The sequence below is a fragment of the Gymnoscopelus microlampas genome (genome assembly GCF_963454915.1).
Source record: "Gymnoscopelus microlampas genome assembly, chromosome: 1".
NCBI classification, from domain to species: Eukaryota; Metazoa; Chordata; class Actinopteri; order Myctophiformes; family Myctophidae; genus Gymnoscopelus; species Gymnoscopelus microlampas.
The window spans coordinates 39,882,819-39,906,409 of NC_139962.1; the positions used below are offsets into that span (position 1 = coordinate 39,882,819).

Sequence of the window (23,591 nt, forward strand, 5' to 3'; positions counted from 1 at the left end):
CCCTGATGGGAAACTACACCTCTCTTTGTCCAAACTGTCAACCCACTATTTGATATGCTTTCTTTTCACACAACGCTATGGAGCCTACGCTACAGGGTTTGGCTGCCATGTAGCAACTGTGTGTGTGTGTGTGTGTGTGTGTGTGTGTGTGTGTGTGTGTGTGTGTGTGTGTGTGTGTGTGTGTGTGTGTGTGTGTGTTTGTGTGTGCGCGCGTGCACGTGCGCGCGTGTGCATGGTGTGCTTGTGTCTGTGTGAGAAAGTGTGTGCGTGCACTAGCTTGCGTGCGTGAATCAATGTCGTTGAGAGTGAAGGCGGCAGGAGCTCCTGAGTGCAGAAGGTTTTTCTGGGTAGACGTTGTCGTGTGCGATAGCGGTCCGACGACAACAGCAGAGGAGGAGTGTTTCCCACGGGCCTGCTCGTGGTGTTCGGCTAGGTGTGAACAGCTGCACGTCAACATCTGGGACCCAGGCAGCCCTATAGCCCTTAGCATGAGCTGCTTGTCACGCTTGTCTGTTTGTCTGCCTGTTGATCCTCTCTGTCTGTTCTGTTCTGTTCTGTTCTGCGTGCGTGCGTGCGTGCGTGCGTGCGTGCGTGCGTGCGTGCGTGCGTGCGTGCGTGCGTGCGTGCGTGCGTCATCAGCATTCAAGTCCTAATCATAGCATACCATGAGCATGGGGTGTCTAGGGAGGACATACAGACTGGACAGAGAATAGACACCACTTCCATTCCCACACCACCATTGTAACAGACTAGTGGCAAGTGCCAGTTTAGTTGATTCAAAGCAAGGCCATTATAGTGAAAAGTGAAAAGATTCAACTGAAAAAGATGCGATAGATCTGGTCAATATGGTAGATCATGAAAAACTGTTATAGACCTGAATTTAATGGTGAAACTTTTTCTCACTGATCATACTAACTAGGGTGATCAAAATATTCCATTTGCAGGACAGAAGAACCCCTGTTGTGGGACAATGTGAGATGGGCGGTGGGGGGAGAGGGTTGATTGGGGGGGCTGGTGGACGGAGTCAGTCGGACGGACGGACGGACGGACGGACAGACAGACAATAATGATTTATAATTGCCGTTATTATTAGCCTAAATGCCTTGATTTCGTATATGCAGTAATAGTACATTTTGTTCCCCTGCTGTGAATAGTATGGAATCTTACATTGTTGCCTACATTGTTGCATTTTGAACCGCTGATTTTAAAACAGCTTGTAAATGAATGTGTTCTTACTTCGGCAGCTACTTGAACTTGCACTCTCGTTGAAAATGGACAGCATTAGATGTGTAAACTCTGGGCATGCAGCTTCTCCTTCACTTGTATCAATTAAAACAGTATCTCTATGAATACGTTGGTGACCGGGATGTTTAATGTAAAGTATTCATATGTTTGGTTGCGTGCTTGTATGCTTGAGCAGTGCTCCAGTGTCCACTTTGTTGTGACATAATATCTTGGGGCTGAGATCTGTCTCCCCTGCGGGCTGCGTGCGGAAAAATAACTAATAGAACACGGTCCATGTCAGACTCAGTCCAGTTTGCTTCTCACATTAAGAGCTTCAATCAGCCAACTTGCCACACCTGTGCATTGACACGGGTGTTGCGATAGTTCTGCGGTAGTTCGAAGAGGAATGGAGTAATTAAAGGAACATAAAAATAATATCCATGATTGAAATGCAGGACATTGTTTGGTTCATGCGGGACAAATGTCACATTTTCGGGACTGTCCGGGAAGGAGGCTAGTTTCTACAAAATAGCTAGAGAAAAAAGATTTCTGGCTACGATCTGACAGGCTCTCTGCCGTTTCCAATCTCATTTGTAAGTTTGTAACACAAGGACCAATTGCCCCAATCAATGACGCCAAGTAAGATCCTGGTGGGATGTTGGTGGGACATGCTATTTGACTTTGCAAAGGGATGCAAAGACAAGTTATTGAGGAAGCTGCATTTAAAGACTGTCCCTCCCTCAAACTGCCCAGGTTAACAAACACAGTTAACAGCCCATCTGGAAGGTCATAGTGGGTCCAAATATAAGCCGCCTTTGAACTCCAATGTTAAAAAGCCTCACTCAACACACGCAGGCACACACACGTGCACAGGATCCTCCATATGGCCTTGATGTCCGACTTCGACTAATGTAGCTTACACCACAGACCATAACCTCATGCTGCACTGAATGTGTCTGAGGTATTTCCTCACGTAATCCCTGTAATACCTGACTGTTCTATTCCAGCTAGCCTGCTTCTGCAGCAGTGGCTCATCACCAGCCCTGTCATTACAATCAACTCACTCAGCTTGTCACCGTTAGAAATAAATGTGAAGCCCTAAAAGACAGTTCTTTTTATGAAACAATACCCAACTTTGTAGATCAAAAATGTCTAATAATTCTGATGTAAAATATCTTAGGCGTATGAAACTTTTCTCCTCTACATAATGGTACTATTATCTTCAGCTCTTCTGTATCCAGACCTTCTAAGGAGTGTAAAAATAATCTAGAGCCAGATTCCAGTATCAAATATCCTGCTATCTCGTCCTGAGAGGCTGCTAATAAGCTGTTAGAGACACATTGCAGACATGACATCCACATTACCTTGCAGTGCAGTACAGCACAGAAAACACACATGCACATCACACACACACACACACACGCACATCACTCACACACACACACACACACACACACACACACACACACACACACACACACACACACACACACACACACACACACACACACACACACACACACACACACACACACACACACACACACTCTCTCTCTCTCTCTCTCTCTTGCAAGAGGAAACTGAAGCGTAAAACAACATGCTTTCATTTGTCTCCATGTCACCCTTCTCTGCTGGCATCATCACCCTCTCCTCCTCTCTGACAAAATGTGATCCCCAATACTCCCCATCTTCACTGAGAAGGCCTTATGACAGTGAGGGCGGCATGCGCACGCGCGCGTGCGTGTGCGTGTGTGTGTGTGTGTGTGTGTGTGTGTGTGTGTGTGTGTGTGTGTGTGTGTGGTGGAGATCAGATTTACAACAAAGCACCTCAGGAACAAAAGACCCCTCTGTACGGGCCCTCCACCTTTCCACCAACTCCCACCCCCCTCATCTCATGGAGGCTGGAAGAGACAGGATAGGATCTGACAGGCTACATGAGCGCTCATTTAAACAAAAGGATTCCTTTTACCTCCTCTCCGGAATTACAGCAGGTAATAATAGCTAATCCTAAATTAGGAATGTGTCATGTAGTGCCAGACGCGGCCTCGTTGGGAGTGATGGAGAAGGGATCGAGAACAAACCGACCTTGCTGACAGAGCGGGAGTAGGGGGTGGGGGTGACTGGAGGCCAATTAAAAGACCATATAGGTGCTCCACAAAGTCAGCAGGCCGGACTAGGTTTCACTGCGCTCGTGGATGGGCTTTTACAGAAGATGACAGAAGTGTATGTGAAGACAGAAGAACAAAACTGCTCCAGGTACATACCTGGTGACCAGCACAGCTGTATCCACAGGGGGGATATCATCCCTTCCTCCAGGTACATGGTTGGTTCCTAAGTACCGAGGGCCCCCATATTCCTGCCACTGCCACTGACAGAAGCTTTCCAGGGATCTCTCCCCATGATGGCTCACCTTTAACTTCTCCTAGAAGATCACAGAGCAAAAGTTCAGTTACTCATTCATACCTTTTGCCTGTTATCATTCGGTTTATCAAGTATGACGTCATTTTGTAGTCCGACGTCACTTCCGGGTCCACCAGCGCTGTCCACTCTCATGTCGGAACCCGTAAATCTTTTTACAATAACCTCCTTTTTCAGAAATGAACCATTGAGGGTTAAAAAGGGTCTTCATGCTAATATCATAGACAGTAAAAAGTAGGCTAATATATATATTTTCTATTTATTATTATTATTAACATTATAATATATATTTTTTATATTTATTTATATATATTTATATACAGATATATACATAAAATAACGATTTCCTCTTCTCTTTGTCGTTGCTAGGAAAGCGGTAGAATGACACTTTAGTCGTTATTTTAGTCTCAGATCTGTTAAAACAGCGAGGGACACAGCACTGCGCATATTGGCAAAATACACACTTGGACCCGGAAGTTGTTCTGACGGGGCTCAACGTCACGGCTTAACAACAGAATAGAGTAAAGCACAATAATCGTATATATATGTAGCGCCAAAGTCTGACGTAATGTACGCATCCTACCTGACTCATATGGATAATGGGAAAACGCTAATGTTACCGGAAAGTTGTTACCGCCAAATTAGTTAAATTTTCGCCAGAAACAGACTGTATCAAATATGAGTGACTATCATAAACGATACAGAGCCACCTCCCCGACAATATCACCGGGACAGTTTGCTTATTTTTGGACCACAATTCTTATTTGAGACGATTCTAAGATCACCCAATGTTATTCTTCATAGAGAAATTACTTCCACGACCGAGGGGATGAACAGGTGACGTCAGGACTTCGGTATTCTATTCCTGAATATTTAAATTCCTGCCACCACCAACTAGTCCACAGAGCGAGTGAGGTTTCAAAAACAACATACAAACATGCATGGACGCACACTCGCACGCACGCACCCATGCGCACACACACAATTTATACACTCCTTATCAATTAAGGCTGGCTCTTTTGGGTTGCGCTTGAGTAGACAGGCCAGTAGAAAGACATATGTTGCACCCTGCATACAGATAAGATAGCATCTGAAGCTGATAATGAATGGCTTGGGTGGGACCAGCATCTGCTGACGGTCAGGTTGTTTGGGTCATCAGAGAGTTAAAGAGGGGTCTAAGGGTGACGGAGGAGGTCAAAGGGGAAAGGTCATGCTTACTGGGCGGGTGTGAAGCAGCACCAGTTTGGTTACACGTATGTTGATCCTGATTCCCAGGCTCTGGTGGTGGAACATGTTGTAGACCTGCAAGAGAAGTGCCCATGTTATTGGAGTTAATAACGTATATAGAAAGTGTTTGTTTAACTCTGAGAGCGTAAAAAAGGAACTGTTCCATTTGTACACTCTCACTCTCAAAGATCAGCTGTCAATCTATTTACACAAATTCATTTGTGACCATATTTGTGCAACACATTCAGACGACCGTCCCCGTCACCTCGGGCTATGGGATCTAAACTCTAAACTAGTTTGTCAGCCATCTTTGTTGCATTTGTCATTTCAGTATTTAATTTTACACTTCACTTTTCCAGATCTAACAAACCATGGCATTGATAGTCCTCAGTGTGTGAAAGCATCAGTTTCAGAATGACAACAATAGCAGTAGCACAACAAACAGTGAATGTTCCAACCTATATGAACTTAATTTCCATGTCCTGGTTACCAAATAAAAAGCTGTTAGCTAGCTAGCTATAATGTATAACTATGTTAAGAAAATGCATATTGAGTGTATATTTTTGTGGCTTATTATCATCTTCTTTTCCCTGACCCCTTCCATCCTTAACTAAAGTTAGATACTGAACAGGTTGATGATAGTCAACCTTTTGAGCCTATGCTAATTACAAGATAACCAAACAACGGCCACTTGGGTGTGTCCAAAGGTTTTTGCTCGTCTCCAAGCAATAGTAAAGCATTTGCAAGAAGCTGAGTGTAAAATATATTATTAAGCCCTACACAAATACACACCAGCAGCGATATTGCCACTTCCTCACTTTAAGAAAGCGGCAAGGTTCAGTGCATTGACTATGGCGAGAAGTGATGTGGTTTAGGAATTAAGCAGATGCTCTTATCCAGAGCGATTTACAAGGTAATCAATCACATACATAGATATGTCACCTATACATGGGTGTTTCAAATGCTTTGTACACATTTAGCATAGAAATGCAGTGGTAGAAATCTGCTGGTGCGTAGATTCATAGTGAAGTGCTTGTTTGAAATAACTTTTCTTCTCCCTCTAGTTTTCCTGCCTGCATCTCAGGAAAGCTGGTAATCTGGTGTGGTAATGCAGTTAAGACAGCAGCAGTTGAGCCCGGAGGCAGAACAACTGTGGAAAGTCACTTATACAGATGCACTCGCATGGACACACACACGCACACACACACACACACACACACACACTCGCGCACACACATACATAAAACACACACACAAACGCACTTGCGCATGCCCGCGTGCACACTCACACACACGCACACGCACACACACACACACACACACACACACACACACACACACACACACACACACACACACACACACACACAGTGTCCCAGAGCCAGCCAAACCAAGCTTAGCTTAAATGGGCATCTCACAAAATTACTTAGAAGGAAGTATATTACATAGAAACAGTCTCTAACTCAAAGAGACAAAGTGGATTATTCTACTGCCCCACAAACTGCTCCTGACACACCAGGTCAGCGTCATAGTAAGCCAAGACCACACACCTTACAGCTAGACTGATACAGAAAAATGTCCTCCCTTCATCCCATTTGCTCTCCAGCTCTCCAGGTTCTATTTCAGTTCCTTTCACCCCCTCTTTACCAGTCCCTACATTTGGCCTCCAGCAGCTCTTGTACAGTACGGTATATTACATGCCTGAGGAATGAGCCGGTTTACTCAGTTGGCTGGCTATGTGTGCTGTAATGAGGGGCTGTGGGGTGAGAAACCCAGGGTTCTGTTTTTGGGCCCATCTCCATCAGCAGCAGGAACACCATGCAGCAAGCGTCAGCAAGCAGCAGGAGTTCTACGCCAGAGGTTACAATACATACTATACAGATTTTCCTTTTCAGGATACAGCTAACTGATGAGCAATGCTGTCATAGTCTGTTATGTGTAGTTGTCTTTTTTTATGTTGTGACTGTTCTGTGTTTTTTTTAGAGGACCACAATGGAAATAATGTGTGTTTTATCCTCAGTGATACTGTGTCTGCTATAAGTGCTGATGTCCTCGATCCTTTTATCACCAAATAAATTCATTCATTCAATGTAACCAGTCTCTGTTTGGCCTGTGCGCATTACAGATTATCAACTCTTAACATTTTACAGTCTGATGACAGACTGTACAATATGGAGACAGCTATTATGTGAAAGCCATTATAGAAAACATCGCAGATTCACAAAAACGGTTTAAAGTGTTGCTAAACCCCAAAAGCATTTTTTTTCATCTGAAAACCGTGTTTGGCTATTAGGTAGAGCTGTTGACTGATTGAGGACCAAATTTTCCCATTGTTGTGGAAAGTTGTTTGGTCCTAGAGACTGTGCTTAATAGTGCCCTCTATTGGTTGAATTCCTGCAATCGCAAATGAAATCAGCCATTGGCTGTTCAGCAGTGCCAGCTGATGTCGGGTGCTAGCTTTCATCAGCAAGCACACAGTCTCATGAAGGGTTACTGTACATGCCTTAGCTACCCATTCTGGAGGCATTGTTTAATTTATTTCCAGAGTGGATGGATGGACTTCAGACAAAACCATGCCATTTAGATCTGTTTTAAAAATGTTGTACATTGACACAGTGGTTTGCAGAATCTGAGACCAGGGAAACATTTTCATGTTTCATATATCATTTTCAAATTTTCAAAGATTTATATAATGATTGTGATTATTGTGATTTAAAGGCAGAGTGTAGCCAATTATTCTTGCCCCTTTTTTCTCTACAGTTTAATCATTGTGCCAATGAAATCCTCACCACACACATTCTGTGTGTTACCACTACTGGCTCACTTGCCAGTAAGGAGCCCTGGGTCTGATTTTCAAGACACTCAAAGGAGCAGTTCCCAAGTACTTGTGAAATTACCTCTCCAGAGTAGGGGAAGCTCATAGGTACTCCACCAGACTAGAGGGAGTTCCTTTGACCTCGTGTGTGTGTCCCAGTTCAACTTGCTTACAGGTAAAAGTGCATCTACTATGCAGCCACAACACAGTGGAATGCTCTTCCAACAGCCCTGAAAGTTTTAACTTCCCACTCAAGATTTAAGGTTGTTTACAACCCTCCTTGTGCCATTGAATGTTTAATGAGTGTGCGTGTGTGTGTGCGTGTGCATGTGTACTTGAGTGCTGTGCCTTACCATGTTCATGACAGTGAGCAGGAACCTCTGTGCCGCGTCGGCTCCGTGGTACTGCACCATGTCCGAGTCTGCCACCACCACCGTCTCCACAGTGTACACTCCATTCAGACGGATGGCGTTCCTTTTCCCCCGGCCCTCCTCACCCCCTTTCCATCTTTTCTCCTTCTTCTTCCCTACCGCAAACAGACAGACGGCGAGGGAGACAAACCAACAGACAGGCCGAGGTTAGATTAGGTAAGATAAACCAAGATGGCAAATATTAATCGAAATTGGTCAAACATTAGACACTACACACACACACACACCTGTTGGGGGAGGGGGAGTTGTTCATTGTTCAGAAAAGTAGAGCCCTTTCCACAACAGGGAGGCTCGGAGTAGAAGCTGAGTAAATCCCTAATAAATGTGAAGCCGAGCAGCAAAGAGCTACACGATAAACAGGCCCCAGGTCTGTTGGCCTCCATCAGCAGATCAGTCCAGATAAGGCCTGGAGCAGCTGATGAAGATGTGTTTACTCTACAAGGCTCACTCCGTCTCCCCCGGCTTGGCTCAAGTTCATCGTTACATCATAGGCACAGACTGGCGGGCAGACCGTGGCTCTATTTCTCCAACCAATAAACTCCTGTTCTCTCCAAAATGCCAACACAGAGTGTGTGAGAGTGCAAAACCAAAACTAGAAAGAGCCTTAACCATTCTTAACGAACTAATTTGACTCCGACTACTAGCGTTATGGGAATATGGCAGCTGCTTCCTTAGTGGTTTAGCTGTTGCAGGCTCCCACAGAACACTTAATGTCGTTCATTTGAAACAAAACCGCAGATTGCATAAGAATGGGGGAGCGTAACAATGCCAAGGAGCTGTGACAACAATTAGCGGACCGCAAACGGGAAGTTGTTGTATATCTTCTGTTGTCATCAGAAATGGTTGGTTAGCTGAGGTCTGCAGCGCATTTTAAAAAACAAGTCTGAAGTCTGAAGACCCCATTATAGCAATATGACAATGATGGCTGAAATGACAGATAGAGTTTGGAAAATAATGATCCTTTAAGACTCAGCAAATCAATAATGGACTGTGTATAGGACAGGATGCACCCAAGATCAATAGCACGGTGGCTATAGTCAGTGATAGCCGGACAGAATAGTGGTTTTGATATTTGTACAAAATAGCAGATGTACAAGCCCGCAGCGCGGCACAAAGTGACACGCTGTGAGTTGTATATCTGCTATTTTTTAATAGTCAACGCAAAAAATCTAAAATGACAGATGCTTCCCACTTTTAATGGGTTGAAAAAGGAAACTAAAAAAGGGATATTTACTTGCGAGTCACGACCCATACAGACGTGTCCACGACCCACAAATGGGTCCCGTCCCAGTGTTTGGGAAACACTGTCCAAGAGAAAACATAGTAGGGGGCTACCCATTTGGTAGCGTTTGTATCACCAAGTGGGCCTTTTTTTTAATCATTCTCAACCGACATATGTCTTTAACATTGACATCATCATTATTACCATTGACGCTAAGTCGGCTTGTTAAGAATGTTAAGAGGTCTTAACATTCCATCATGTACTTAGTTAGCCAGGGTTCCAACATCAATCTGGGACTGCTTACTTGAATAGGTCTCAGAGAAGACCCTCATGGAGAAGCCAAGTCGAGAGGGTCTGTATTGTTTGGTCCATCTGGTGTCTGTTTAGCTTGTTTGTTGGAGTGCACAAATGTGACCGATAGATGTTTTGTTCCCAGCGGAACCGCTGATCACCCTGTGACAATGCAGCTCAACAAAGAGAGCTGCCTATTACACTGCCTTATAGACTCGCCCAAGACCACTGACTCCAGCTCAAGAGCCAAGAGGCCCCCCTGCTTATTGGAAGCCAAACAGCAAGAATAATCCATGCATTGTTGCGTATGTGCTATATAACTCCCTGTGTCTCTTTATCAGATTTCTCCCAGCATAAGGTGAGAGGGAGACCAGGCAACAGGATGGAAACCGAACACACAATAGCATGCACTGCACGGAAAAAAGAAGAAGAAAAAAAACATGCCTGGAGGTGACAGCGTTGAGAAAAGATAACTCCGGTCTTGTTGTCACATAAACACTGCATACTGTGCACCACCCAGGCAGAAAAGTGAGATCTCCCACAGGGAGACATGTAAAGAGGGCTCCTTTCTGCTTGTTGGGGGGCAGAACCACAAAATAAGAGATGAAAGGAGATGTTGTTGGGTCACATTGAGACAAAATAACACTGTGTTTTGAACTGCGAAATGAACATGAATTGGTACCACAGGGGGAACAATGATTCTGCCTGCTCAGCAGTCTGAGTAAATACACCGCCTCAAACAATAACTTTGCTGCTGCTGATGCCCAGTCCTGAGGTAATTACACCCCTTTTAAGACTATAGCTATGTGTAATGACTCTGGAGATCATATGCTGTACTGATGGTGGTGGTGGTGATGGTGGGGGGTTATAGATCTTCAAATTAGGGACTGAAGACTCTACACATGACTGGCCTGATGCAGTTCGGCTCTAGACATAGATTTATGCTTCAATTCCTGGGTGGAGAATAATGTACAATGAATGACTCACTTTACTTGTGAAAGCAAGACATAAGCAGTAAACACGAGAAACCCTTTGTTGAGTCTGATTGGTTTACAACCTCGGTTGTTTGGGTTTAAGTTACTCTAAATGCAGAGTTCAGTCTGTTGAACCCCGGAGCCCAAGTTCTTTGAAGGGACCTGCCAGCTGTTGATCCATGACACATTTTGGGCCATGACCCTAAGTTTATGCTTCAAAATGGGGGGGGGGGGGTCATGGACGGCGATATTTTGGAGATATTTTGGTTGCCAAATATGTTTGCACATATGAAGAATTTGTCTCGTCGGGTTCGTGCATTACACAGAATAAAGACAGTGTTGTAAGTTCACAAGATACAGATAAAGACAGAACATTGAAACTATACAATAAGTAATAAACAATATAAAACATTCCACATTGCAATTGCATGAGTAAATAAATATGAGTTATTGCACATATTGGTCTGTGTCTGGCCTTGTGACTGTAAATAAATACTACAAAATGCAGCTTTAATGTGAGGAAAAGGGACTGCAGAAGTGAAAGCAGGATGTCAAAGTAGGCTAGTTGTTACAGTTCAGAGAGTGCATTCATTCTTTGGAATGGCAACACTGTACCAAAAGTCTTGAATATAATTTGACAGGGTAAACAAACTTCCAAATACAAACAAGACACTGTCAGTGTCAAACAGGGGGTTCTTCCACATAGAGTGTGTGAGCACTATCTGAATGATGCTACACCCTGGAATCAGTGCAGCCTCCATCCCAGAGAAAGCAGCTGCTCAGGGTGCTCCACTGCTGGTCTCCAGCCATGAAGGAAGCAGCTGCCTGCACTCTGCTGTTTCTTTAACCTCCTTTGGGCTTCTCCTGCTGACTAGGTGATGGTCTCAGATTCCCATTCATAAAGCAGGAATTTCATTATCGAAGGCAGGACGACGGGCCACCGGAGTAAGAATAATAATAAAAAAAACTGTCTCACAGTTCATTGGTTAGGAGCGGCAAGTGAAGGAGTGATTGTGTGCTACTTTCCACAAATGATACTCTTTGTGCAGAAGTAATATAAATCCTGCACTGCACTGCACAAGCCCACCACAGGCCAGACCTCATACTCCCTCACACACATTCTCTCTTTCTCTTTCTCTGTCTCTCTCCCGAGCCTGAGGGTTTTTTATGCCAAAATTTAGAAATTCCTTGGAATAACAAAAATGCAGAATGCCTAGCCTCCATAGCGGGTGTCTGTAAAGGGATTGAGCATTGAGAGGATTTGGAGGGTGTTCCAGCATTTTTCAGATTCTCTCCCAGTGTGGAGCAGACCACAGGCCTGGCTGCTATCACACAGGCCTCTGCTCTAACTGCACAAGTGGTATCTCACCCTCATAAATAGGGCTGGGCGATATGGACAAAATCAAATATCACAATATTTTGACTAAATACACCAATATCAATATTGTGACAATAATAAACATTTTCTTTTACATTTTTCACTGCTATTTTTGCTGATTAATATCTAGTCTCATACCACAAACTATTTTTCTCCTTCTTCATACTCCCTCTCTCACCTTCATCCCCATTCTTTCGCCACTCATCGAACACATTAATGATCTGGTACTCATCATGTAGGCTCCATGCGCCCTAACGTGTTCAAGCTCCATCCTCTCAAACCCCATGCCTTCCTCTCTCCCCCTTTCCTTTCCTCTTCTCCTTCATCACTGCCTCTACTAGCTGTAGATGTATATGAGCTCCACCAGAGGGAGGGAGTAGTAAACAGGAAGTAGGAGTTGTAATAAACAGTAATAAATGTGTACAAAGTATCCTCCTGACCTTCGACACTCAAAATACTTTTAGGATCATCTGATATGATATTGGTTCATCTAACCAGAGACTTAAACGCCAAGTTGCCAACAGGTTCAAACAATCACAATTGAGCTCGTCAAAGGGCAAACTATATGTAAACTTTGTATGTAATCATGAACCCTGCCCCCCCCAGTCCACAGTACCAGCAATGCTCCACTCCATCCCCTATGTTAACATTTACACGTTCTTTCAAACTGAAAACTAATTTATGAGTGAAAACGTGTTGCGTCAGCAAGTAAAACAAACAAACAGTGCTCAGTCACTTCTAAGATAGGCTGCTCGCCCTTCCTCATGACTCTTATGCAATATGACACAATTTTACCCTGGGCTGCTGCTGTTATACAAAGAATGCTTGAGAGTCGGTGTATGTCTGTGTGCTCCTTGCAGCATGTGTGTGTGTGTGTGTGTGTGTGTGTGTGTGTGTGTGTGTGTGTGTGTGTGTGTGTGTGTGTGTGTGTGTGTGTGTGTGTGTGTGTGTGTGTGTGTGTGTGTGTGTCTGTGTTGATCATTCTTCAGGACGTGGACGCCAGGTTTTAATGGATATACAGTCTGCCTCAGTTTGTATCTATCTCCTGAGACCATGTGGTTTGGGGGGGTGGGTCGGTGCTCCCCTCTCACTGAAGCTTTGGAGTTGGCCGCCCAGAGGAGAGGAGAGGAGAAGAGAGGAGAGCAGAGGAGAGGAGAGAACTGGCAGACCCTGTTAAACCCCGGACCCAGGCGCATGCAGGCAGACGTGAGTGCAGAGGAAAGAATTTCCAAATCTGGCACCTCGCTCCATCCCTCTCGCCTCAAGACACCAGGTGCACACATACACTGTACTCACACATGCTCTCTCTCTCTCTCTCACTTACAGTACAGTACACGCACACATGATTTCACAGACATATCCTTTCAACCTCTCTACATATCTCCTTCCCTCCATCTTTCACTCTTACACAGTACAAACACACACAGACACACACACACACACACACACACACACACACACACACACACACACACACACACACACACACACACACACACACACACACACACACACACACACACACACACACACACACACACACACACACACACACACACACACACACCACCTGGATCGTTTTTAATGTCCCAGACTGGAGGTACAGTACAGTATAAGCCCCACCCTCCCATTTACTTCCGTCTTCCTCCAGCAGAGAGACATAACTAAAGGTTTAACTTATCTTATGCTATACCTTACAGCATGCATGCACACAACTCGAATGTGGAACTTCTTATCTTTTCTCTTCTTTTTTTTACAAAACTCATGAGGTTTCTTCTTTTTCTGTATTCATAAGAGGAGGTTTCAATTACGGTATGTGTCCCAGATATGAACATATGGAAAGAATTTATTTATACAGGTTGTCAAAAGTGCTGGTGGTCTTTCCTTGGGAGGTGTTATGTAACTTTGGGGGTGCTGCGCGGTTCTCAAGGTCAGGCCGTTCTGGTTAATGACAGTGCACAGGGGAAACGTTGTGGAGAAACTCAGCGAGTGCTTTTAATTGTCTCACACACACACACGACATGATAGCAACAGACAGAGCTGCAGGACCCCGTCGCTCCCATCTTGCATGTTGTGTATAGCTAAAGCTATGAATGAATACCTTTAGTTTTCCGTTCCAAAGAACAGGTAGGCGTAGTAGAGGGCATTTAATCTTTTCCATGAAAAGTTGCCCAACTGGTCATTAGCGTTTTGACTAGATGTTGTGTTCAGGTAAGGCGTTTACAAATTACACACACATAAAAAAAACTAAAAATGCTGCAAGATTCTTAGAGTTACAGAGCACTGCTTTCTTCTGCAAGAGGGGAGGAACCCTCTGCTGTACGCAGGGGGAAAAAGTGGAGAAAAAAAGTGAATTCCTCTCACTAGAACAAAAATCTATAATCTTGGCAATGAGACGTAGAGGGTTTGGAAAATATGCACATTATTAATGTAAAAGCGCAGAGAGAGACATTTGCTCTGTGTTTGATAGCGTTAGCAGTGAGAGGCTCAGCAGGTTCCAACAAGAGTTTACAGACGGGGGATACACATTAAATAAGGAAACAGCTGCATTCCACACAGCCATTCTTACAACACACTGTAGTTGAATGAACATCAAAGGATGGGAGATACCAGTAAATGCTGCTCTGAAACCTATGATTTATTAGTGCTGCTTCTCTGGGATGTTCAACCACTCCACAACAGGGAGGAGGGTGGGGAACTGGAGACAACAGTAGTTTGTTCTTTCGGGTTGCTCCTCCTACAGAGAAACAGTAAAGGCCTAACTTCAAAATATATCATTTCCGAGAGGATTTGGAGGATTTTGTGGACAGTAGCACAAGAAACATTGCCACCCCCACCTCCCATGTGTTGTAGCTTTCCTTAGTCCCATCCTATTTCTGGTCTTCCTGTTAATAATAATAATCCACAGCTCTCACTCACCTTGTACAGTGCCGCAGTACTGGTGCTGATCACCTGCAGATCGAGGGTCAGCGCGTGGAGCGGGGCCAGTCTTGGCAGAGCGTCGCACAATTCTGTGTTTCTGCCCAGAGAAGGTAGGCCAAGACGGGTCGTACCCACTGACCGGTTGGATGAACAGGCTGTCCTTCCCAGTGTGGACAAGGCCAGTCTGGACAAAGAGACAGACACACAAAGACACAGGTATAAACATTCACGTACCTCCTTCACCCACCATGGAGCGCTAGTATACGCACAATCCAATATTACAATACCATACATCTGAGCAGGCATGACCTCAGGGAGATAGCCAAGAAGTTGGGAGATGAAGCGTGAATCTACGCGTTTAAGTGTGAGTGATTGAGTGAGTGAGGACGAGAGGAGAGAAATGTAAGATATAACGGTCTCTTTCATCCCTTGACACATTGCAGACAGACACATGAATCATGGCATTGGAGACTGTAACATTTGGTCAGGATTCAGCATTGTAAAGGTACATCTGGTGGGCCTGTGAAAATCAGTTCACATGACATTAACAAGCCATCACCGTTAAAATAAGGAACCATATCGTTGCTGTCGGGCGAAAACCTTGCATGTCCAAAACTGTTACTTTTCAGAATTCTTTTTTAAAAAGCACCTGTGTTCCAAAGGATCCACTGTAGTTATTTAGTCACAATCTCTTGTTAATACTTTATTAGTTACATATTTATATATTATAAAACAGACAGACTTAACCATTTTCGCTTTCACTTAAAGATTTTCTAATTAAATTACGAAACAAAACAAAAAGTTGAAATATGGAGATCCAAGGTTTCTGTCCAAATGCAACAACACTGTTCCCATGGCAACCACCCTGTGTTGGAGGATCTTCCCTCATTTCATTCACAGTGACCCGAGGTTATGAATACATCAGCTCTGAAGGTTCATGCTCATTTAAACAGTCATGTATATGCAAAAGCTCTCAGGAAAATCAAGCCAGTACAGGCTATGTCCTGACAGGAGAGTCATATAACTTAAAGTAGACAAAATGGATAGCAAGGCCGAGAAGTGGAACAATGACAGACTGGCGGTTTTATTGAATGAGGGTGATAGCAACAATGCAGTTCATTACACTGTTGATGCACAAATTAAGGCCTTCTATTTCAACTTGTCTTTCAGGAATTCTGAAATTAAATAAATAAGTAAATAAATCAATGGCCAATATTCTCATTTATATGTACAGTGTTACCATAAATAAATAAAAAACAAAGTGCAACACGAGTTTGGAGGTTCTTCTCACGTGACGACAGCAGTAAACAACAGGACACAACACAATATGACAACAGCTGCCACAGAGCCTCCACTGTGATTGTGGCGGGAGTAAATTGTGGCTGGTATGCCATGGGAGTTTGTTCCAGAATCTTTATAGACACTGAAGCCTGATAATAGTTGCACACCAAAAACAGCCGATCTACAAGCTCAACGTGTCGCGGTGCCACGCGTTGTCTGAGCGTGTAGATCGGCTTGGTGCACAGCACCGGCAACGTAACTAAATCTAGGCTTGAGCTCCTGGCCGAGCCCCACTGCTTGGAAATGCTGTTACAAAGCATAATAGACTAGACCTTAATGACTGATGTATCCAACTGCTAACTACAAGCATGGAGGGAGATACACTATTCAGAGAGTTGAAGTCTGGAATTATTCAGTTTAAGGCTAGTAGTCAATAACCTGACACCGTCAAATGGAAGAAGCTTGCGACACACATTTGTTTCACAGCCTACTTCCAAATGCAAATGAGATTTTCGGAGGGAGGGGAGTTTACCAGGCTAAGTAGTCAAGCCACACTAATTTTCTAACCTAGCCGCCACAATCAGAGGTACCATGGGAGAAAGGCAAATAGGATGCAATTTGTTCCTTGCATCCCTTTTCAGTCACCCTGCTGACACTAATGCAAGAAGACCTTACACTCACACACCCACAAGCTCACACAAAAACACAGACACACACACACAAACACAGACACACACACATTATAATGCCATTTATACCTTTTTTGGGGTCATTTTTAATGCTAAAGCCTAAACGTAGTGTTGCACACCAAAAATGTCAGATAGATTGGTAGATTGAGATTTTCACTGTAGGACACCGACTTCCAACTAAGTATAAATCAGGCATAATCCCTAACCCTCCTAAATGCCTAATCCTAAACCCAAATCTCATTTCTTTCCTAATTGCAACTCTAAAACGGCTTTTTAACCATAAAACAACCATTTCTCTTGTGAGAACAGGGGGAAATGGCCTGGAAATATCTATTTCTACAATACTTGTAGGGACATTTTGCCCTCACAAGTATAGTAATGCAAGTGCGCACGCACGCACGCACGCACGCACGCACGCACACACACACACACACACACACACACACACACACACACACACACACACACACACACACACACACACACACACACACACACACACACACACACACACACACACACACACACACACACACACACACACACACACACACACACACAGGCCTGGTGTCAGGGGGCTTTGTCGGACCTGAACCACAGCCAAAAACAACACTGTGATTTAACAACACAAATAAAACTGGCTGGAGGTGCCACTGTGCGACACTGAGAAATTAACACATTGTACGCCCGTGGGTTAAATGTGACCGTGTTTGGTTAGGTTCAGGGCTACAGGGAAAGCGTTTGTGTCTGGATAGTGCTACTTGGCTGGCCTGTGCTGGGGATCAGTGTCAGCCCACGCTAGTCATAATATTTCTGAGGTGTGCAGATTTCGGCTCCCTAAGACCCTTTTGTTCTGCTCCTGCTCAAGGTGTCACTGAGTCTGACCTAGTTAGCTCCCACAAATGGATACAACATTTAAAACAATCATGACCTTATTTTCCAAGATAACAACATCCAATGCCTGCCTGGAAGAAAAAGATGTCAGATGTACTTAGCTAAGAATGAAAGAGATGCCAAGAAAAGAGATCAGGCATGTCTATGTTTTTCTTCATTTTTACAGACCTTCAGGAACCTTATTCGAGGGGGGGGGGGGCATGCTTCCACAGCACAAAAGGTGTGTGTGTGTGTGTGTGTGTGTGTGTGTGTGTGTGTGTGTGTGTGTGTGTGTGTGTGTGTGTGTGTGTGTGTGTGTGTGTGTGTGTGTGTGTGTGTGTGTGTGTGTGTGTGTGTGTGTGTGTGTGTATACTGTGTGTGCATTGGGTGTGCAATGCAAGCACTAATAGTGGATAGCAGTTCCAGCACAGAGACCTATAACTCTATGGCATAGAGAGACCCATCACACTAATACACAGAATAAGTCTAAACACACAAGCACTAATGAATGTCTGTCTACATGACTGATTGGATGATCAGCCCAGCTATACATTTATTTATGTACAGTATATTTCCTGTGTAGTGTGTGTGTGTGTGTGTGTGTGTGCGTGCGTGCGTGCGTGCGTGCGTGCGTGCGTGCGTGCGTGCGTGCGTGCGTGCGTAAATAGACAAAGAGAGAGCATGCAATTGAGTGTCTACCCATGTGTGTTTGTAACGCCCGGGATTCAAACACGTGTCTCATGCGCGGAAAGGCATGCTAACATCATAACCACTGGCCTAAAGAGGAATGTCCCTGGGTCGGGGGAGATATTAGGCTTTTGGTCTTCAGGCAGAGGCTCTGAGCAACTCTGCTACATGTGCATGTTTGTCTGCGTGTCTGTCTGTGTCTAGCTGTCTGTGTGTGTCTGTGTGTCTGTGTGTGCGTGCGTGCGTGCGTGCGTGCGTGTGTGCGTGCGTGCGTGCGTGCGTGATAGTGACTCTGTATTATTGCCTATCAGCTGGCCAAATGATTTGCCACAATGGTGACAGTCAAGCTCTCAGAGAACTGACTGACCCTATACAGTGCATAGAGAACGTCTAACCTCAGCTATGCTGGGTGCTTCGATGCAATAAAAGCAGCAAGGCTTTATTATGAAATAAACCCCAAAACCACCACAATTGTTAAGTTCAACCCCAAGTGCCTCACAACACAACATCTTAAGTGTGTGTGTGTGTGTGTGTGTGTGTGTGTGTGTGTGTGTGTGTGTGTGTGTGTGTGTGTGTGTGTGTGTGTGTGTGTGTGTGTGTGTGTGTGTGTGTGTGTGTGTGTATGGTTCCCCTGAGAGGCAACTAAGTGCAAAAACAAGAGGGCAAGCATCTCAAATGCTTGACACTTCCAAGAAAACCACAAAAAAGTTAATCCAAAACATAAGATGGATCATTTACCAGGCCGCCGCAGGTATTGAGAGAGGCAAATGAGTCTGTGTGATTGACAATCCATCCCGAGTAAAAGCAAAGCTGCTCCTTGGATATGTGCGACAGTTTTGTGCTCTTGTTTCCCTCCCTCGACTCCACCACAAAGTCATCGGAGAGAAATGCGTTGTTCCTTCTAAGATTTAAGTACAGGTTCCTTCCAAAGGCGGGCAGCGACAGAAGCAGGTGGTCCTTGCCAGGGTGACCCCCCGCCGGGGGGTCTAGGGAGCGCTGGTCGCGGCGACGCACACTGTGCCGCGACTGGTCCTGCAACAGGTGTGTGTCCTCTCCAAATAGCACCATGGGAACCACTTCATCTGTCTCCACTTCAGTGTGGGCTGAGGAGGGGAAGGAGGGACATAACCATTCAATTGGCATCTAGACTGAGAGTGTAGCCTAACATCTGAAATCCTATTTTACTGGGAATCCTAAATCAACCTGGTGTGCAAATAATAGGTCACTGACTGTCTTACTTGGCGACAGTCTGGAAGAACAGTATATTCTAATGCTCAGTACTGAATGTGACTGCTCTAAACCACAAGGAAAGCTGACTGGACCTAGAGCCAAGATCATCTAGAACAGTGGTTCTCAACCTTTTCAGGCCGTGACCCCCCAAAATAATCATATTTGAACTGGGGACCCCCCAGATAAATATTTTTGAAAATAGCAGATCTACAAGATTGTAGATCAACTATTTTCAAATGTTTTGCCCCTTTCTTATATTATTTTGACAATGTTTGACCAGTTTTTATAGTATAGTTTGTTGATTACTTTTGATCCTGTAATGGTAATTCTGTTGCGTATTAAAAAGGTCTTAAAAGTCCTTAAATTGTCACTTCACTGTCATCTGGGGACCCCCCCCCCCCGGGCCACTGTGGATCCAGACCCATAGGTTGAGAACCACTGAGCTAGAAGCATGCAAGACATTATTCAGTCCACCTTTGCCAAGCATTAAGCAGTCACCGCTTTTAACAGCAAATGACACATGGACCATCAGACAATGAAAGCGACCTTTAAAGTAGCCTGCAGTATCGCTGTGCAGTGAGAAACTTTGACCATTATTACTGTGGTTTATCTCTGAGAGAGAGAATATTTGTTTTTTCTTTAAACCAGTGGTTCTGAAATATTTTCATGTCATGATGGACCCCCAAATGTAATATGTATTTGTCCCCCTGACCCCCATCTGAAAATGTTTTAGTGCCAGATTTGTGTTGTTACTCCACATTTTTATTTCAAGATTATTATTTTTTAAATAGCAGATCAACAAGCTCACAAATAGACAAATAGCCGATGTACAGTATATATAGGTTTAAAGTGTTCAAGTGGATTTTTTTGCTTAGTAGCACAATAAGAAACAAGCACCACATAACACCCATGTGTGACTCTATCTATTACAGTTTTACTGTTTTACAGTTGTACTTACTAAATACTAATACTTCTAAATACTCTATTACAGTTGTACTTACCAGTCATCGCTTGCAATCCGCTACAGATCAGGAGGGAGAGGAGCAAGAGAAGCGTTTTAGCATGGCTGTCATGCATGATAAAGAACTGTGAAAGGATGTAAGCGCTTGCGAAGCCGGAGCAGGACTGCAGACAACTTCTGTAAAGTTTGAGATGTTACAACTCAGGGGGACTCCCTCTTTCTTTGGTGCTTCGACCAGGTGGGCGTGGTTTTGAGGTATAGTTTTTGTGAGGTTAAGGTTAGGGTTAGGTTTAGGCATATAACCACGCCCACCTGGGCGAAACACCAAAGAAAGAGGGAGTCCCCACAACTCAGCCCCAAGTGAATTTGAAGCTATCGACGCGCCTACTGATCTTTGTCACCGCCTCTCCAGTGGTTTGATTGGTTTTGCCACGCAAACCGACACATATCTGCGATGCGATTGGCCGCCGACGCTGTCCGTTACTTCAGGGGGTGGGGCTGAAACCCTACACGTGGTTTCAAGTGGAGAAATGTAAAGAAATCATGGGTTCTTTCCACCAGTGGTGGAAAAAGTACTCACATCTTAAAAGTATCAATACTGCAAAGTAGAAATACTCTGTTATAAGTAGAAGTCCGGAATTAAAAATGTACTTGAGTAAAAGTACAAAAGTATTGGTATCAAAATGTACTTAAAGTACCAAAAGTAGAAAGTAGGCTACTCATTATGCAGAATGTCCCATTTCACACATTTTCAAATGGCCGAAATGCATAGGGCTGAAGTGGTTAATGTATGTTTTGAAATAATAATGAAAATCTACAAAGTAACTAAAGTTGTAAAATAATTGTTGTGGAGTAAAAGTAGAATATTTGCCTCTGAGATGTAGTGGAGTAGAAGTAAAAGTACTGAAAATTGGAAAATACCTAAAAATTGTACTTAAGTACAGTACTTGAGTAAATGTACTTATTTACTTACTACACCACTGCCATGCAGTGTGTTTAGTCAAATATTGCAACCCATACTTTGAAAACAGTTTATTTCTAGGCCTATACATTAGAAAACACTAAGTATATCATCACACAAATCTAATTTGTATTACAGAGCGTGCAGACAGGCCTATCATCTTACCGCTCAGATAGATCGATTAGCCTACTCACAGCTACATCTGGAGGTCCTAGGATTAAACAGCCTTTGCAAAAAGCTCTGCAAATGCATGCATTTCAATTAAAGAAGGGCTGTGGCCTCAAGCTCTGTCTCCGTTTGAAGTGTGGGTGTGGGATGAATTTGACCTACTGTGGCAGGGCACTGGGCAGGGTAAATAAACTATAACCACACTAAACAGCATCAAATGACAGATGTCAGCAGTGGAGAGCAGATTGCCTCTGGCTGTGTCTCCCCTCTAAATGACCTTGCCATTTGCATCAAATCTAAATAGAGCCACTAGGTATGGATGGACTCATTTCGAAGAGTCTCACAGCAAACATAAATATGGCTGGATTTATTCAACAGCACCACCAGAGACACTTGACTTAAGTTTACTGTTCCAGCAGCTGTGGACCATACTCTGGGGCATCAATCAAAAACAAATAGGATCGGCTCACAGAAAGACACCTCTGTGTGTGTGAGCATCGTGTGCGTGCATATGCGCGCGTGCATGCGTGCGTGCGTGTGTGACAACAGTGAATCAAAGTCAGTAACCCCTGTGTTTACTAAAGTTTATTTAGGCCTATCTATTATTTTGTGTATGTTTGTGATTCCTTCTCAGAAAAATGGACAAACAGGAAGATTGGCCTCTTCCCCTGATATGGTGTCTATGTCGAGAATGTTATTATAGTATCCAAATTGAAACAGGTCCTGGGGTTTTGGTTAATAATGTCACAATTCTGGGGTTTGGTCAAAAATGTCACAATTGGGTTGGACTCGCATGAGAAAGAAACAGCCTAGTAGCGTACACCTGGGTCTAAGCCAATATATGTAGCTGCCACTTGGTGGCTTTAAACCTGAGATGTTCTAAAAATCTGTATAATCCCCTACAAACACCTTTATTAGAACCAAAGACAATGTTTCAATGCTGTTAGGGGTCTTCGTCAGGTCAAATTGTCTGCAGGGTATTTCTTGTTTATTCATAATGAAGTCTCAGCCCAGCACTGATAGGATATGATCATCTATAATTTCTTAAAAACTCTGTATTCAATGTGCCCTGTGCTGTTTTAGGACTACCCAAACGCACACGCACACACGCACGCACACACACACAAAAGTGTGTGCACAGTAGGGCTGGGCTAGCCTGGTAAACCATCCTGTCGTGGAATTCAACATTGTGAGCTTGTAGATCAGACATTTTAGATTCACTATTTTTGCCAAATTTTGAATAAGAAAATTGATAATGTCACAATACGCATTGTCATAATATTGATATTGAGGTATTTGGTCAAATATATTGTGATAATTGATTTGTCTATGGCCCAGCCCTAGTGCATACACATTACACACCAACAAACATAAGCATGTCCATGGGATTTAATCCACACAGGAGACTTCATTATTCTCACTCTTCTCATATGAGAGAACATTACCTGTTTATATCACTGTGGTCAGCCATGCGTCTTTTCCTCTCAACAAGCAAGATTAAGATTTTAGGCTTTATTGTCTGATCTTTAGATCTGTGCTCAAGGCTCTCCTCTGATCCAAACTGGTCACAGAGAGCCCTTGATAGCGAGCAGGAAGAGATTATCCAAGCTAATAGAGCAGTGGTTCTCAACCAGCGGTCTGGGGACCACCAGTGGTCCTTGAGGGGGTTCCAGGTGGTCCCCAGCTAAATGATGGAGAGTTGGTAACCAAATGGACCCTTATCGATCTTTAACTCTTAAAAGTGTAAAATGATTTCATTTTATGCTTTCAACAATTACATTAATGTTAAACATCTGCTTTACTTAATTAAAGAACATTTGCCTGTTGTCTTTCCTATGG

The 23,591-nt window shown here is 43.9% G+C and overlaps 1 protein-coding gene across 1 annotated transcript in view; it reads right to left on the minus strand.

The window, feature by feature from the left end:
- Positions 1–20,787, minus strand: part of adamts17 (ADAM metallopeptidase with thrombospondin type 1 motif, 17) — an 89,851-nt gene extending 69,064 nt beyond the window's left edge. Inside the window, 6 exon segments of the mRNA XM_084062361.1 lie at positions 3,489–3,646; positions 4,861–4,944; positions 8,038–8,210; positions 14,900–15,086; positions 19,171–19,535; positions 20,664–20,787. Of these exon segments, the coding sequence (XP_083918487.1) occupies positions 3,489–3,646; positions 4,861–4,944; positions 8,038–8,210; positions 14,900–15,086; positions 19,171–19,535; positions 20,664–20,739 (1,043 nt within the window). The 5' untranslated portion in view covers positions 20,740–20,787.
- Between the last annotated feature and the right edge of the window lie 2,804 nt (positions 20,788–23,591).